The sequence below is a fragment of the Ambystoma mexicanum genome, chromosome 6p, assembly GCF_040938575.1.
Source record: "Ambystoma mexicanum isolate Mex_15411 chromosome 6p, UKY_AmexF1_1, whole genome shotgun sequence".
Classification (NCBI taxonomy): Eukaryota; Metazoa; Chordata; class Amphibia; order Caudata; family Ambystomatidae; genus Ambystoma; species Ambystoma mexicanum.
The window spans coordinates 600,607,533-600,625,220 of NC_090935.1; the positions used below are offsets into that span (position 1 = coordinate 600,607,533).

Below are 17,688 nucleotides of genomic sequence, written 5' to 3' on the forward strand. Positions count from 1 at the left end.
CAGTTGCGCCGCTACTTGATCAGATCCGGGACTCTCGGGCCTCCTAGATTCGGGCTGGTCAGCATCGTCTTCAGTGGAATTCTTGACTTTTTACCATTCCAAATGAACTGCAGCATTTTTCTCTGGAGACGTTGAAGAGAGGGCCTGGGGATCGTTATCGGCAGAGCTGAGCAAACGTAGAGGAGTCGAGGGAGGAGGTTCATCTTACACGCCGCTATACGGCCCAGAAGTGAAATCTCTTGAGAGCGCCAGCGTTCGAGGTCTTCTTCCAAGGACTTAAATAACGGTTGAAAGTTCGCTCGATAGGTGTCTTCTGGGCGGGCCGTGATCTGGACTCCTAGGTAAGGTATTGCCTCTTCCGACAATTGGATCGGGCAGAGGGCTCTGAAGGATGCTCTATCCTCTGAGTTCAGTCTTACCCCTAGGGTGGAAGATTTAGTGAGGTTAATAGCTAAGCCGGAATCTTTGCCGAAGGAGTGAATTTCGGCCAGGAAGGACCTTAGCGATTGGGCGGTGTCCGTTATGGTCAGCATCACATCATCTGCGTATAACGCTGTCCTATGTTGAGTGGGGCCCACCTGCAGGCTTTTGATCTCGGGGTGAAGGCGAACTCGCTGGGCCAGAGATTCCATTATTAAGGCAAAGAGCAGCGGGGACAGCGGGCATCCCTGTCTGGTCCCGCAGGATAGGGGGATCGGATCAGACAGGAAGCGGTTAACTCGAAGCAGGGTCTTCGGGGATTGGTAGTTCGCCAGGATGGATTTCTGGAATGTGGGGCCGAAATGAAAGGACTCTAGAGTGAGTCGGAGAAAGGACCAGTCCACTTTATCAAAGGCGTTAGTCGCGTCGAGAGCCAGCACTGCCAATTTGCGCGAGTCTCGTTGCGGTATCTCCACCATGTTTAAGACTCTGTGTATGTTATCTGGGGCCGATCTATTCATGATAAAACCAGTCTGATCGGGGTCAATGATGTCCGGAAGTACCCTCACCAATCGGTTGGCCAGGACTTTTGAGTATAAGTTAGCGTCTAGATTTAACAGGGAGATCGGTCTGTATGCCGCGATCTCCCTCGGGTCCTTTCCTGGTTTAAGCGCAAGGACCGTGATCGACTCTTGCATCGATGGGGTGGTTGTTCCTGTGACTGCGAAGGAGTTGAAGAGTGTCGTCAAGGGGGCCATCAACTGAGGGCAGAAGATTTTATAGAAGCGGGTTGAAAACCCGTCCGGGCCTGGGGCTCTCGGTTTGAGACACTTGATGGCCATGTCCACTTCCTCATAAGTGATCAGGGACTCCAGATCATCTTTGGTTCCTTGTGAAATCTGGGGGAGAGCTGCGTCTCGAAGGTATGCTTGTTGGTCTCGCAGAGATCTAGGGGACGCTGTCATCGTGTCTGTGAGGTGGGTCACTGTGATATGTTGCTTAGCTCCTTCGGCAAATTGGACTCTCCCCTGCGGTCTCGGAGGCCTAAGATTGTGTTTCTTCTTTATCCTTGCCAGCTTCTCCACCAGAAATGTATTCACTTTGTTTCCTTTGGCATAGTAACTTTGTTTAGTTCTGGCTAGCTTCTGGACTGTGCCGTCTGCATAGTGTGCTTCCAGTTTCTTCCGGGCTATCTGGAGGGCCCGGTGAGTTTTAGGCGTCCAGTTCTTTGCTTTCCTTATTGCTTCCGCTTTCTCCACTTCAACTTGTAGGGCCTGGCGAATTCGACGCTCCCTTCTGTGATATGCTGCTCCCTGTGAGATCAGGACCCCTCTAACTACTGTCTTCATCGCGTCCCAGGAATTGGCTGGTGAGGTGTCTTCATTCCTATTTTCGCTGAAGAAGTCTTTGATGGCCTTTGCTGTCGCGTCCCGTAGGGCCATATCGCTCAAGATCGGGTCATAGTGACCATGTGCGCTTTAGGGGTGGATCCGGGTTGTAGGCTCTGATCGTTAATATGATGGGGGCATGATCCGATAAAATTCTAGGGCCTATGATTACATCGTCCGTGAAGGCCAATGATTGGGGAGAGGGCCAGCAAGAGGTCAATACGTGAGTAGGTTCTGTGCACATAAGAATAGAATGAGTAGTCGCGGGACTCTGGGTGTAGGACTCCATGTATCTCCAGGGTTCGGAAACATTTGAGCAAGGCTGTCGCAACGTTCTAATCTTGGTGGGCCGGGGGATGAGATTTGTCCCTAGTTGGATCTGGGACCCCATTATAAAGTCTCCGCCTATTATTGTCTGGCCCTCTATAAATTGCGATAAGGCCTCTTCAACGGTCACGTAAAACTCCTCCTCCTTTTCATTCGGGGCATAGACCGAGATCAGTGAATATAATTGGCCTAGTAGCCGGCATTTGATTGCCACAAATCGGCCTTCCGGGCACAGCAAGGAGTCCAAAATTTGAGGTCGGAGGTCCTTAGCGAAAAGTATTGCTGTTCCCCCTTTCTTGGTACCATTCGACGCTATGAACTGCAGCGGGAATTCTGCTACGGAGCCTAGATAAGTCTGCTGGGATCAGGTGGGTTTCCTGGAGGAATACCACTGAGGCCTCCTCATTCTGGATACGTTGTAGGATGGATTTCCTTTTCTGCGGCGCGTTCAGGCCACGGACGTCAGGAATCAAATTTTCCGGTGTGGCTGCAGAGATTCCTGCTCCCTGTCGAGTGGGGGGGGGATGCTTCCGGAGGGGAGGGATGGTGGGGGCTAGGCATTGTCTATACGCTCGGCTTCTATGTCGCTCTCCGGTGATCGAATTTTGTGTTTTCTCCAACGGGAGGTCGAACAGAACATTTTGGGGGAAGCCAGGGTTTCCTTTCCGGCTGGTCCCCCGGCCAACATGGCCAACATTTTAGAGGAGGCCGGGGTTTCCTTCCCGGCAGATCCTCTGGCCAATGGGGTCAATTCCACCCCAAAAGCCAACAGGGCCAGGGCCATGATACAGGACTGGGTTTGTCTCCAAGGGTGGGAAGGTGACATACACCTTGGAGTGGGGGGGGGGGGAGGACCGCGAGGGTCCCGCGGCAATCTTATTGTTGATAGGTTGCAGCAGGCAGAAACTTTCGAGTTGAGGTTCTTGTAGTACTGTCTTATTTTCGGCGTGTCTGTCTTTGACCAGGCAGAATGAGCCTGAGTCCGAGGAGGCAGACTTGTGTCATCATGGGTGGGAGATGGACTGCGGGGGCCGCAGGTCTCGGAGAGGTCGGATGGAGGATAGACTCAGCGTCCTCAAGGTGACTTATCGAGCGCTGGGTCCCTTGGTATGTAAATTGGAGAGCCGTCGGGAATAGCCATCGGTAACGGATCTTCCGGCTCTACAGGAACTGGGTCAGGGGTTTGAGAGCTCTTCTCTTCTGCAAGGTCTTGAGGGAGAGATCCTGATAGATCTGCAGCGGGGAGCTCATGAAGGACAGTTCGTCTTTGGTGCGGCTGATCGCTGCTAGAGCTTCCTTAGTAGAATAAAAGTGGACCCTAGTTATCACATCTGGAGGGGGATCCGTGGACACGCCCCCGTCTCGGGCGCAGCCTATGGGTTCGGTCAAGCATCAGCTGGGTTTGGTCCATTTGCGGGAGTACGGTTTGAAAGAAGTTTCCTATGTATTCTGGAAGATCTTTATCCGGGACGGATGAGGGCACTCCACGGATGCGCAGGTTATTTCTTCGGGCCCTATTTTCTAGATCTTCCTGCTTAAATTCCAGTAGCTCATTCCTATTCTGGAGTGCGTGGATCGCTCGCTGCATCTCTACTATGGAGGCATCATGACTTTGAGTTAAATCCTCAACCTCACTCAGTCTCTGCTCCGCCTCCGTGACTCGCTGGTCCGTATTTTCTAGTTTTGCGGTGAATTCAGCTATGCAAGAACTAAATTCTTCTTTAATGTCTAGCATAAAGGTCTGAATATCCCCCTTAGTTGCTAATTTTCCCTGCTCCACAGAGGACTTCTGCGGAGTGAGTTTCGGGGGGGTCTGGTTTCTTGGGCTTGTCTGTCGCCAGCAGCATTACGGAGATATCAGCAGTTTTGGTTCCCTTTACAGACCTCGCCATTGCAGAGCTCGCAGAGCCCCGTCTTGGATGAACGGAAAGGGGGTGAGCAGGGCAGACCTGCAGGCGCCTCACTTAGGTGGAGATCTGAGGCTCTGCAAAGGTGGTGATACAGCACTAAAGAGCTGGGAGACTCTCTGGGCGAGATCTTTCAGAATGTTCGTGAGGAGTCGGCAACAGTGGGAAGATCAAGAGACACCAGGGAGGCCCGTCCTCCAGTGTGGGTCGACCAGCAGTAAGGAAAGCGGGCAGGGGCGCCCCAGGAAGTTGTTGGGCCAGAGCATGGACTCGAGCACTGTGTGGCAGGTTTGGTTGTTTATCGGAAGGTTCCTCACAGCACCGTAGCTCTGCAGTTGGCAGGCCGTTAGGTAGGTCTCTCTACCTTGCCAACATTCACATGCAGAAGGAGCTCAATGAGTAGCTATGTCCCGGGGCGAACCAGTAGGGGGGAACTCTGTGCTACGGCTTCGCTGGCTGCCAGCCCCAAATGGAGGGAGAGAGGGGAGGGGATGGGGCAGCTGCAATGCCTCAGAGGCACCTACCTGGGTTCCGGCAGCTCTCCCCTCACAGCTGCCCCCTCGGCAGATCTGGAGGGCAGGAGCTAACGCTGAGGCCACCAAGGCCAGCCCTCCCCTCGATTGCATTCGGCTCCCCCGGGTTCCGCAGCTTCGTCTCCGGCGTGGGATAAGTTCCGCTTTATCGACGGGCGCTGGGCTCTTGGAGGAGCTTCGCCGGCCGCCTCTCTTTGGTGGTGCGTTGGCTCCGCGTAGGAGGGGAGCATTAGGGTCGCTTCTTCGGGCAAGAACCTCCTCCAGAGCCGGTTCAGCCGCTGCGGGGGAGCGCCACTCGCCGGAGCCTCACTCGCGCTTGTCTGGGGCGGGAGGGGGCCCAGCAACCCGCCGATCCATCAGGTTAGCTACGACTCCGGCGGGATTGGAAATTCCACTCACCCCCTGTCTCTCCTTTGCCCGCCACTCACTGCTTCGGGCTGGGGCCGTAGCTGCTGGCGGCCATCTTGAGATTGCAACTGTGGGCCCCGGGGGGAAACATTCGGCTGGAAATTTCAGGGGTTCCGCGGAGCTCAGCTGCCTTAAAAGCGGGCTATGGGCGCCTCAGACTCTCATGAATACATAAGTTGAGAAATCATAACTGGATGCCTGCTGCAAGGGCTGTGTTTCGCTGGATGCTGCGGGACTCGAGCGGGGCCATTAAAGGAGCAGCCACATCAGTGTCGATCCAGGCCACGCCCCCCCATACTTGACTTTTCATGACACGAGAGTGGTGCTGAGGACTCACCCCTCCTTCATGTCCAAGGTGCCGTCGGACTTCCACCTCAACCAGCCGTTGGTGTTACCAGTTTTCTTCCCGTCGCCTTCGACGCCGGCCGAGAGGACTTTGCACTCGTTGGATGTAGCTAGAGCGCTGAAGTTCTACGTGGACCGCACAAAGAGTTTTCGGTAGACGTCACAACTGTTTGTGAACTTTGGGTCTGTGAATCAAGGGAAGGCTCTCTCAAAGACTTCCATTTCCAGATGGCTCTCCGGCTGCATCATGCACTGTGACTGGTTGGCAAACTGACTGCTGCCCGGCCGTCCGAGAGCCCATTCGACCAGAGCAATCGCTGCTACCACGGCATTCCTGTCTGGTGTGCCCCTGCTGGACATCTGCAGGGCTGCTACGTGGAGGTCGACGCACACCTTCACAAGATTCTACTGCGTCGATCGGGAATCCAGGCAGGAGTCCAGGGTCGGCCAAGCAGTGCTGCGCAACCTGTTCGCCTAAGGTGAGCCTGGTGAGGAGGTAAGAATTGCTTAATGTTGAGTTTTGGATGTAATGCTTAATGTTGAGCCTTTGCCACCTCCCGTGGTTGTGCATGTGTATACTGCTATGTGTTCTTTTATTGATGAGCATGTGAATCCATACCAGACCCCATGCTGGAGAAGGAACAAGTTACTTACCTGTAACTGTTGTTCTCCAGCATGGATCTGGCATGGATTCACATGCAAACCCTCCCACCTACCCCTCTGCGGCTCTTCACTTGGTCATACTGCCACTTTGTGTGCTACCAAATCTGAGGATGGCTGCCAGAGGCGGGGCTTAGGGAGAGGGCAGTCATTGGCTGGGGGCAGTATGACCCAGAGATCAGTGATTGATTACTACTAAGAAAGACAGATCAGAAACCAAACTGATATTGATTTTTTTTCTTTACCGAGGATTCCCAGCCTGACGGGGAATATTCATGAGCATGAAAATCCGTGCCAGACCCATGCTGGAGAACAAAAGTTACAGGTAAGTAACTTGTTCCTAATGTGCTTGCCAGGATAATTAAGGTGTGTATGGAATGCTGCTTGGAGCACTGGGTGAGTTTTATGAGAGTCAGTTGGAAAGGAGCTGGCTGGGTTATAGATGGGCCAGTTGGTTGTGTGCTAAATCGCATCAACATACTAGAGGAACTGGAATAAATACACGTGTATATACCTTCATTGGATTCCAGCGTGGATCTTCATTACATGTACCAGGTTATACTTTGCGCTTAACGTTAGCCCCTAAGTTTAGAGAAGGAAGTGGTCTAACAACAATTGACGTGTTGATGTAGCTGCCGGTGCCGGGGTATACTTCTCCCTCAAGTTTGAGGTTGGCTCTAATCCCTCCAAAATCAGTTGTTCTGTAGTGTTGTCCACTTTCTAAAAAGATGGTTGCTGAATTACATTCATCAGTGCCTGTGTCAGAGGTAACCTCAAAAAGGGTGCGGGCATGCAATGCCTCTGCCAAAATATTTTGTGATCTTATTCCCAGACTCTGGCTGCTCAAACCCCTTAATCCTCACTGACGTCTTCCTCTTGGAGCCCAACGCCACCATGTTCTGTACCCTGTTTCCCAGCAACTCATTACAGTCAGATGCACTCTGGAATAATTTCAGATGCAAAGTAGTCCAGCATAATCAGGAAAGATTGCAAAGAGTTGTTGACGTGGAGAAACCGCCAGAACAGACTGTTAAATTGCCTGGGACATATCGAGGTCCGAGATACCACGGCTCAATCAAATGAAGTGAAATGAGCTTGCTGCCTGCTCAAACTGCGCAGGCGCTTGGCAGAGCACTTCGGGAGTACAATGCCTCGTTGGGTGTTTTATGTGATTACTTCCAACGCCAGGGCTCCTATGTCGTGAGCTCTTGCAAAGCTAAAGGGCGAGGCAGGTCAGTTGATGCACTGCATGAACAGCTCCTACACTTGGAAGAGTGCTGTGGCAATTATTTTTATGGGGAGTACACTGAACAGGCAAAAAAGATACTTCAACCAGTAATGGTTTTATTTGTGAAACTGCTTACAGAACAAGCATACTACTATTAGACCAGTCTTTGCAAATGTGTTTCTGAATAAAACCTCTGCTTGATGGCACCGAACAAACAATCGCCCCAAACGGTTCTACGTGATCATTAAGACTATTGAAAGGCACATGCAAAAATGTCAGATTTATTTTTTTCAGCCCATTTTTGTGCAGCCCATTTAGCCCCCCACGCCTCTGAAAACCAATCTCCTGTTTAAAATCTTCGAGAAATGAAAGACCATTTCACTTAATACCACATATTTAAATGTTTCTCTGATTAGACTTAAACCTATTATGGAACGTGTATATCTTGAGATAACATGTTTGCTATCTATTCATTTCACATCACACAGCATAATGTACGTTTTTCTGTTCTTTTCTTCTTTCTCTTTATATTCTTTCTTATCGAATTAATTTGAATACTACTAAAAAGCTATCCTTTTATAAAGGGATCTTTGAAGATTTTGTGCCTGGAATGCAAATGCATAGGAGTCTATGCTAGAAAAGATGTCCCAATATCGACCTAACACAATTTTACAATGCATGTAGGAACAGATAATGATGTTATTTATATAGCGCCTTAATCCAAAGCGCTTTACAGAGCACATATTGTTTATACAATATCACCCAATCGAAATTGGTACTCATTTATTGACCTCAGAAGGATGAAAGGCTGGATTTGAACCTGCGACCTGCAGATCACCCTCAGATTGCAGCAGCAAGCGATCAACCCGCTAAGCTATCTTACCGGCCTATGACTCCTTGCAATCCCCCGTGTGAGAAACCTGAAGGTGTCTCCCTAGCTAGTCCACAGGGATCTGTTGTCCAGGTGGCCAGGACACGGCCATTGCTGTTGGATCTAGTTCATGGGGGTGGACCAGTGAGGGAGGATCACCTGGATGGGGAGGGTCCTCAGGGAGTGGGACACCAACCAGTGAGATGCGGTATCCCCTTTTTTCAATACCTCTTACCCATCCTACTATGTAGGACATTCGAAAACACTGCCCCCTCAACCCCTTACCCAACACAAACACTTTCGCACAGCACAAAAGACAACGGACTAACACCATGTGGGTGCTGCTCTGAGAAACCCTGGTCGATGCCATTCCGCTGGATATCAAATCCACACCCACCTTCCAACCCTTCAGAACTAAGGTCATCACCTGGTTACTCAACAAATAACCAACCATGTATGTATGCATACCTAATGTACGAATGTATCCTTTATTATGTTTGCCTATTATCTATGTACAAACTGCTTTCTTGTCTACTATACATATGCCTCACTACTGTACTATTGTTCCCTAACGCTGCCTGTAACTTGATGTTCAAAGTGCACATATACCCCCTGGGTGAAGAGCGCTATACAAATAAACAAACCAACCAGAGCCGTTTAACTGACATGTCCCAATACAAGGGTCATGCAAAGTCTGGCAATTGATGAAAATCACACACACCTGACGGCCCTTCCCCACAGGGATAAAAGGTGGAGCAAGAGCACAGTACGAGCAAGGCAGACTGCATGACAAGACAGCTATCCAGTCCCGGCAGTTCAAGAGGAGGAGAAAGGTGGCAAATATCGAGAGGCTGACGAGAGACATGACCTTGCCCTTCTCAACAAAACCACACGACCCCTCCCCTGAAAGAATCGTAAGATCGAGGACAATAGCCCCAATGTGCTGCAGCAGATGTCAACGGTACACGGAGCGTATCGATGCTAATAAGCTAGAACGAGAGAGACTCCTACTTGCGTGGTACCATCCTTGACTCCAATTAAGAAGGAAGCCAAGCGGTTCATCACAGCTGGTGAGACGAGGCGAACCGATTAAGAACCGGGCTGTGGTAAGAGTTGCAAGGTGAGAGAAGTTAAAGAACTGTAAAATTGTAAAGGGGAGACCAGCTGCAGAAGGGGACGGGCACCATGTGGGTGCTGCTCTGAGAAACCCTGGTCGATCCCCGTCTGAGTGAAACTACAGCTACCAGAAGGCCGTAGGAGAGCCGCCAATATAGGTCAAAGTGGTCATACAGGAGGTCAAGCTAAATCTCCGTACAGTCGAAAGCCTTTGACCTAAGAACGCAAATCCCGTGAACATTGAGAGTAAATGTGAATGTGAAGTTGGCAAGAGTGAACCCGGAAGAGGGATGCTGATGAGAAGGGGGCAAGTCTAAGTCCCAAGAAAGTGTGACAACACTGGAACGGTTTAAAAATACATTTAACTTTTTTGTGAAGGAAGGAAAAGCCATAGTGAACCCGGTGGAGGGGGGCTAAGAGTAAAGCAGGGTCAGCGCCCGAGGAGGACCCAGGGGTGAAGAATACTCGCCCCAAGTGAAATCAGGAAACTAACTTGTATTTTGTTGAAGGAACTTTTGTTCAGTTAATTGAATAAGTCAGATCCTCGAAGGCAAGAGAGTTTGAGACTTCGCCATCGAGGCTCCTGAGAAACGAACATAACTGTCGACTCGTGCTAGGAAAGCTTGAGTGTGTACTGTGCTTCAAGATCCCGCCTTGCCCAGTGCTCAAAACGTGGGGAAGCGAGACCCAAGCTACTGCATCCTGACTTATTATTTGTGAACACTTCTTTCTTTTCTTGAAAACCATCCCACACCCCTTTTTGTATTAGTTGTAAGGTTTGGAAATGGGTTTCTTAGTATAGACCCTTTTTATTTGACCTGACTCCACTAGGACTGCCTTATTTTCATTTGATGGTCGAGCCTTGCTCCCAACTTAGATTTATTTTTGGCGTTTTTCCAACCTGTATACAGTTTAATAAACACCCTTGACCTGTGATCACTTGTCTGTCTTTACTGTTGCCACCATGAGTTCCTCACACGCCTCCTCTCGATTAACTTCCCAGAAGACCTAAAACGTGCTCTCAAACAGGGAAAACCTCAAGACCTATATGTTTGAGACCGGACACCCAACAGGAACTACGGGCGGAATCTGTCAAAGCACAGAGTCAATTAAGTTATGCAGTGAGCGATCTATACATAAAAATAGGTAAGGTGGTTTGTATTTATGTAGACAAGACACCAGCAATCTTCTGAATCCATTGTATATCTGGGTTTGGAGGAAAAATCTTCGCATCTGCCCTGAAATGGCAAAATCAACTGTAGACTTAGCTTATATAAAGCAATACGATCCTTTTGCTGCAGGGCATCCAGTCGTTCTACCAGGGATGGGGAAATTCCTAAACTGAGTTGAGCGGCATCTTACTGGTCGAAATATGCAAGAACACTGGTAGGGCATCCCTTACTCAGTTCATTTATCATTACAAGTTGCAAGTTTAGTCCTCTTCCTCGTCCTATTCGGGCTGGCTGTTTTGACCTTGGCCAGTTGAAACCTTTTTCGGTCCTTGCCTGGTTTGTGCATACAATCTGGTGTTGGGATCACATGTTTGGGCTGTAAAGGAAGAGGGAAGAAGATCAAAGGTATAGTTTGCTTTACTTACTGCTGGTCTTCATTTCCGACCACAGCTGCCCGGCAGGCTGCCAAGTAACCCACTCCAACCAAGAAACACCACGAGGTAGGCAAATGGTCCTAGGTGGCCTCGTCCTCCCTTCACTTTGAGCTTCACTGTGGAGCCGACATCTTGTTCGGGCTATCGAGCACCCCACTCCCTTTGAGCCACCTTTAGTTACTTTTAATCCAATTCAGTTGGACCCGATTAGTATTTTTTCCCTACTTCCTGCAATTTTCCAGTCAAGGGCTGTGTGATAAGTTTGTGAGGTTATCAGAGATGGGGGTCAAATGACATGGAATTTTCTACAACAATTATGATGAAATTGTGCCACTGGCGCAAAATGCTCCAAGAAGGGACATGCACATTTCAATAATTAAAACATTTGTAAATCAAGCAAACGTGTCCCGGACCCAAAAATCGGCCACTGTGAAACAAATAAAAGAGTAGTACTGAAACGCAAGATGTTTTGTCAAACTATGTACGTGCATCACCACAACACTGTCGATTTATTTAGGGGTTTTATACACATTAGTGACATCAGGTACTCCAACTGAATTGGATTAAAAGTAACTAAAGGTGGCTCAAAGGGAGTGGGGTGCTCGATAGCCCGAACAAGATGTCGGCTCCACAGTGAAGCTCAAAGTGAAGGGAGGACGAGGCCACCTAGGACCATTTGCCTACCTCGTGGTGTTGCTTGGTTGGAGTGGGTTACTTGGCAGCCTGCCGGGCAGCTGTGGTCGGAAAAGCAGAGTGGTTGGCCTCTCCGGAGCTGTGCTTCAGCCTGCAGAGGTTTGTGCCGAGAGCTGGAGAAGGGCAAGCATGCGGGGCAGGGTGAGTGCACATCCAGTGCATGCTGCATGAGCCGCGTTGGGGGCAGCTCATGGTGGGGTTGGGTATCTTGCCACCCTGCACACTCACTACCGCACCTGAACGAGGCACATGGCCCGGCTGAAGTAGAAGGCGCAGGGGCCACAGCAACGTGTGGTCTTGGCCAGAGGGTGCGAGCAGAGTGAGCACTGGCACATGCTTTGCAGGTGCGGCACATTTGAGAGGACCCGCAGGATGCGAGGCGATCGTCAGTGTGGACTGGAATGAATGAGGACACAAAGTAAGATTCACACGGAGCGGCCTGTGGTGATGAGCTGCAGGTCGCTGCGTTTGGAATTGCCTGTGAGATTTGTCCTGGAGGTGAGCCCTAGGGACCTGAGCCTAACTAAGAGATGGCAAGTGGAATAGCTGCCAGAAAATCCCAAAAGAAAACTATCTAGGGGACAATGACGTCTTTGTGCCCCACAGTGGGCATTGCAGCCAGTAAAGGACAACGCTGCAGGACCCTGTTATTGCAGCACTGGACTGGATTGAGCAGCACATATCCAGATTGGAGGGTAAATTTGACGAGCTGGCCGAGAAGGTGGCCCAGCTGGAGGGGAGAACATCCACACTGGAACAAAGGACCGCGAGTTGTACAAACAGTGTTCCCAGACTTTCCCCTAGGTGCAGAAACTCAGCTGGGAAATGGAGGTGGTAGTAAGGGTTAACAGGGCAATGGAAACCATAATATAACATCTGCAAAATGCAGTGCGGGCCCCAGAGCTGCGGGTCATTGGCCTCCCAACGGGAGTGGAGGGGACCAACCCTATAGACTTTGCTGCCACTTGGCTGCCAGAGTTTCTGGACCTCGAGGTGGAGGAAGACCCCATATAAATAGACAAAAGCTTCAGACTCAAACCATCCACTTACACAGCGAAGCTGAAGTCAACGAGGGCCCTATGCTTCTAATCTGACTCGGGCAACAGGGATAGGATTCTGAGGGCAGCAGCGGCAAAGAAACCATTAAAGTACCAGGGTCAGAGGATTCATCTTTTCCCAGATCTCTCACCTGCCACTGACAAAAGAAGGAAGGCATTGAATGCAATAAAGAAGGCCTTTTTGGAGCATGGCGTTAAAGCTGACTGTTTCGACCCACTAAGCTCAGGGTCTCCTAGAACAGCAAATAACACCTTTTTTGGGGACACAGAAGGAGCAGACAAGGTACTGAAATCCATCCTGCAGCGAAGTATCCTGACAGCAACGCCTGATATGGACTCTGTGGCGGTAGTGAACTGCCTGCCTTTTCCTTACCTTCTTTGCACAATGTGGTCACTGTCGAGTGCCTTAATCGTTTATATTGGTTTGCCATGGTTATAAGCTTGTTCTCTGTTCCTTAATTAGACCAGTTCTCCAAAGCTGAATGTGATGCCTTGCGGGGCCCCTCTATAGACTATGTTGTCGTTTATTACTCCAATGGCCTCTCCCCTGGTGTCACCTTGGGTGGGCTTTGTCCTTTTTGCTTTAACCACTGAGATCCTCCTCATCAAATTGACGTGGACTCTCAGGGTTTTTACCAGTTATGAACAAATGTTTCCATGTGTCTGTAGTTGCACAATGTGGGTACTTCCTACTCTGGCTTCTCTGTTTTGTTTGTACAAGAATTGAAACAAAACATAAATATATGTTTTTCTAAAAGTAACTAAAACAGTCACAATAGATCGATCTTAGAGATGGCAGTTGCAACTTCTGGTGACCCCTATGCAATGCCTAAAGGCATGGCCATCCGATCCTTGCTCGTTACTGTTGTAGTGGGTAATGTGCAAAATCGCTGGTTTTCTGTGCGAGACTCCTAGACTCATCCGAAATCCATGTGTCTCAGCAACATTGGCGATTAGACAAACCATAGATGACTGCTAAATGCTATATTATGCCTTTTTTTGCATGTGGTTTAATCCATTGCAGATCAGATGACAGCCATTTAGAAGTGGAGATGTTCTAGTTTGTTTGTAAAATTGTTTCCGGAAGTATAATTATTTAACTTCTACCTTCTTCAGGCAAAATGGTAAGACACAGCAAGCTGCAGAAGCAGATCCTGAGTTTATTCAAACAATGTTTATGTGCTGGGAGGGAGAAGCCAGGATTTCTACCACGGATCCAGGAGGAGTTCCGTAAGAATTCCAAAATTCCCAGGAGCGACGTGATGCATATCGAATTTCTGCTTCGTAGAGGTCAGAGGCAGCTGGAACAATTGAAAGACAGTAGCACAAAGCAAATGGGCACCTTTATCAAAAACAGTTCTAGTGCCAAGGAATAGCTCTGTCAAGGAAACTAAATGCATATTGGAAAAGAAAATCAAATTAAGTTAAATAAAAACCTAGGCTTTTGAATTCAAGATGGTGCTCTTTGTAATAGCACAGTGAGGAGCTATTGACTTTCGCTGCAGCTCTCAGCAGAGAATTTTATTTAATCTGCAGTTGAAACTGAGCACAACCCATCCATAGCGCTGCATTTTGCTACAGTGGCCCCTTGAAAGCATTTCCGGTGATCAATTACAATTGCATTGATTTAGGAAGTAATGCATGAAAAGGCTTCTGTTTGTGTACTGTAGATGCCGTGATACTGACAAAGCAGAGCAATGGTCTGAGAGGTGCCTTGGTATGTAAGCGTAACTGCACCTTTTGTTTGCATCAAAGATAACTATTTAGTGTAGTGCAACTGGCTGTTAGGGCATTGATGTGTGGAAAGGGTTATACTATAAAGCAGTAAGCTCTGGCTCGTATACAACTTTCATGGCAGTTTCATTTTGATTGCTTTACAGTCGGGCAGATAGCTGGATGAGATGAGCGAACAGTTCTGACATGTGTTTTCAACCTGCAGATCGCAGTTTTGAATCCTAGCGGAGCCCAGTCAGATTTCAACCTACCATGCTTCATAAATTGAGCACCATCAAATTGTAACGTCGGTTATTTATAGTGCCATGAAATGTCAAGATCTACAGATCCAATTGATCTATAAAATACAAGCTGTTAACAGAATTTCTGTTTTGTTTTAAATTAGCCAGTGCGTAAGCGCTACACCTATACGTCAACACTAATTAATTGGATGACAGGTACGTGTGAGATGGGATGTGAAGAGGGACACACAACTTGTATTTTTTTTCTTTATATTTTTATTTACCTGCTCACAAACTGTCCATGTCTGTGCTCATCCCTATGGCCATTCTCACCCACTACCTGGTCTTCCTTGCCAAAAAGACATCTCCTGGGATCTCCTTGAGCTAGCTCTGTCAAGCAGGTGCTTCAAACTTTGTCCCTTTATATCACCTGCCAAGGTTATTTCTAAGCAGTCTAATGAGAGATAATGGGTTAATTGCAGCTGTAAATGCACCACTTGTGAAATGAAAATGTCTTAACCAAGCGTACCTTTGCTGTACACTTGGTTAAGTGAAAGGAAGGCAACCTCTTAAAACTATTACCCTCAAAAGGGACAAAAAGCCGTTTATTATGAGAACTTCCCATACTAAGTCGAAAGACTTACTACGCACAAAGTATATTGATATACATTTTCATACAAAACAAACCTAAACCAATGACATGCCAGTGAGATCAAATATTAACATTATAAATCCCAAAGCCTACATACAGAAGCTTTTGTAACTGGTACAGAATAAGTCTGTTTCAGCCGAAAGAAGACCAATTATTCCCAATAAGCGTTAGTGCATGTTCACTAAGCAAGTGCCTTTTAGTTCTTCATTTTGATGAGGTTTCTGATAACGAGAATGATATTCATTTGTTTATAACTGATCTTCTGCAACCTGATTCCAACAACTACTCTGTGGCAAACAGTCTCTTGAAATTACAGCAACACTGGTTCCTTAGGTTGCAAATCCATAAGCATGTGCTGAATGATTGCCTTCAGTGGCACCTTTTATTGAAACCTCTTTAATGCCATTACTGCTTCTAGTCATATGGCCTAGTTCTTTAGATGTCCCTACTTGACGTTGTTACAATGGTGTTTGGCATTTCTCAATTTACAAGTGTGCAGTGCACAAACAAATGCCTGCATGTACAGATTATACTTGTTTTTGACATGAACGCTCTTGATACATACAGTCCATCATGGCACAGTGGACTTCTTAATCTACAAGCACGTATTGTGCTCATAAACATCTGCACACAGTTTCACGTGTCTCTAAGGAGTGAAACTTGGCGTCTTATGGTTTTCCACACAGTGCCGGCGTATGTTAAATCCATGGCACCTTCTACAAGTAAGTGTTGAATCACTTATTAAACTCATTACTCTTTTCTTATTTGATTTGTTCTGCGCCCATTGCATGCGATTAAGACGTGTGACGGCTGTTTATTTTTGTAGCAACTCATGACTGATAGCAATGTATAGATGGACATTGACTGTGTGTTGCATCCCCACGACAGTAGGATTAAATAATGTGGCACAGATCTTTATTTATTTTGCAATATTTGGCACAGCGTATTTCAGCCAGATTCATTTCCATTTCTATTATTCCATTTGTTCTCGAAGAAGAGATATTTGACTAGGTTATTTCCATTGTGGCATCCAAATAGGAACCCTAATTGAGGTAAAGAAATTAGATTCTTATTTAATAAATTTACTGCACAAACATTGAAAGTGAGATTCATTCACACACTATATGCTGAATATATGTTGTCTTGATGAAGGCATGGTCATTAAATAATAATTACTGATAAAGCCGAAACAGAAGTGCTTAAGTTGATAAAGTAAAAAATTGCTGACCCATGCTCTAACCCTAATTTGGAGTACTTTGTCATCTTTCGTCTGAAACGGTCTTATTATTTGTCAGTTACACAAGCTATGTAGGCTTTGTATTCTACTATTAGGCAACCTTTTAATCTGTGTCATTTCTGATGTTTTATTTGTGTTTTAATGCCACTGGTATGTCATCTGTTTTAGGCCTTTTTTTTATGTAGAGGTACATACATAAAATGTTTGTATATGAGGTCTTTCGAGTCGTATCTACAGCCACTTGCTTTATAAGCAGAACATATGCCCTTTATTTGTTCCTTGCACTGAAGTCGTGTTAAAACAAGCATTGGAGGCAAAGCCAACAGTTGTAGCTTGTGTAGCAGCAGTAGTTAAGCATTTGCCATATGTCAATCCAATGGCTACACAGTAGCCAAAACTACTGGCTTTGCCAATGCTAGTTTTATTATACATTAGATTTGTAGATGTTTTAGAAACCTATTCTTTGCATTTTACTCGCTTTCCCTATACCTTCAGAGACCTTTTTCTAAATCAAGTTTTCTGTATTGTTCCTCTCTCTAAGCCTGTAAAATATATTCCACTTGTCACCTGTCTAGATGCAATTAAAAGTGAAACCGCAAGAACCCACTGTGCAACATCTACTCTTTGAGGATCGTTTAGTTTGATTTGGATAGCATCAGGACATGCATTCCCATAAAAGCATTGTACAAGGAAAATTGAAGGTCACGTATTAAAACCATTGGTGAATAAAATGCAGTTTCTGTTGAAGCCCAAAGGTTGGTGGAGTCTATCACAACTTTGTTTTCTTGTCTCTTTATAAACCTATTTCAACAGGTTGTAGAATATTGGAGCTATCTTCAGTGCAATTTAAATCTATTTGCAATTATGTTGGTTAAAGCAATGGTGCAAACATATATTTTTGTTACACAATTTTTTCATGCAGTTGAAAATTCCACAGCCAAGGGATCCCACCAAGGAGGAAATACCCTAACCGTGTGAGGCTCAACCTCTGGGTCAATTTACCTGATTGACTAAGCACTATGAAAAATTATAAGAGGTTTTGAAAAATGTTAACTGAAATATTCAAACGGTTTACAACCTACCTCTTGCAAATTGACCATTACTTCAGAGGCACTTGCCTCCCATGTGGACTTATCAGGTTCTTTGTCCTATGGGCACGTTATGACTAGACCTATCAACCATTGCTGAACTTCATTGCTATACTCCATTGGGGCGCTATTTCACACACTCTCCTGTCTGGCTTTGTTCACCAGTGGTTACAATCTTATTTAACTAGCCAATGTT

At 47.1% G+C, this 17,688-nt stretch overlaps 1 protein-coding gene across 10 annotated transcripts in view; it reads left to right on the forward strand.

Moving 5' to 3' along the window:
* Positions 1–17,688, forward strand: part of SDHAF1 (succinate dehydrogenase complex assembly factor 1) — a 172,136-nt gene that overhangs the window by 132,984 nt on the left and 21,464 nt on the right. For 5 of the 10 annotated variants that reach the window (XM_069627443.1, XM_069627442.1, XM_069627440.1 and 2 more), the window contains one exon: positions 16,980–17,159. In XM_069627443.1, the coding sequence (XP_069483544.1) occupies positions 17,135–17,159 (25 nt within the window). In that variant the 5' untranslated portion in view covers positions 16,980–17,134. Of the gene's footprint in view, positions 1–13,676; positions 14,015–16,979; positions 17,160–17,688 lie in introns of those variants that run through there. The other 5 variants (XM_069627437.1, XM_069627438.1, XM_069627432.1 and 2 more) reach the window with 3 other exon arrangements.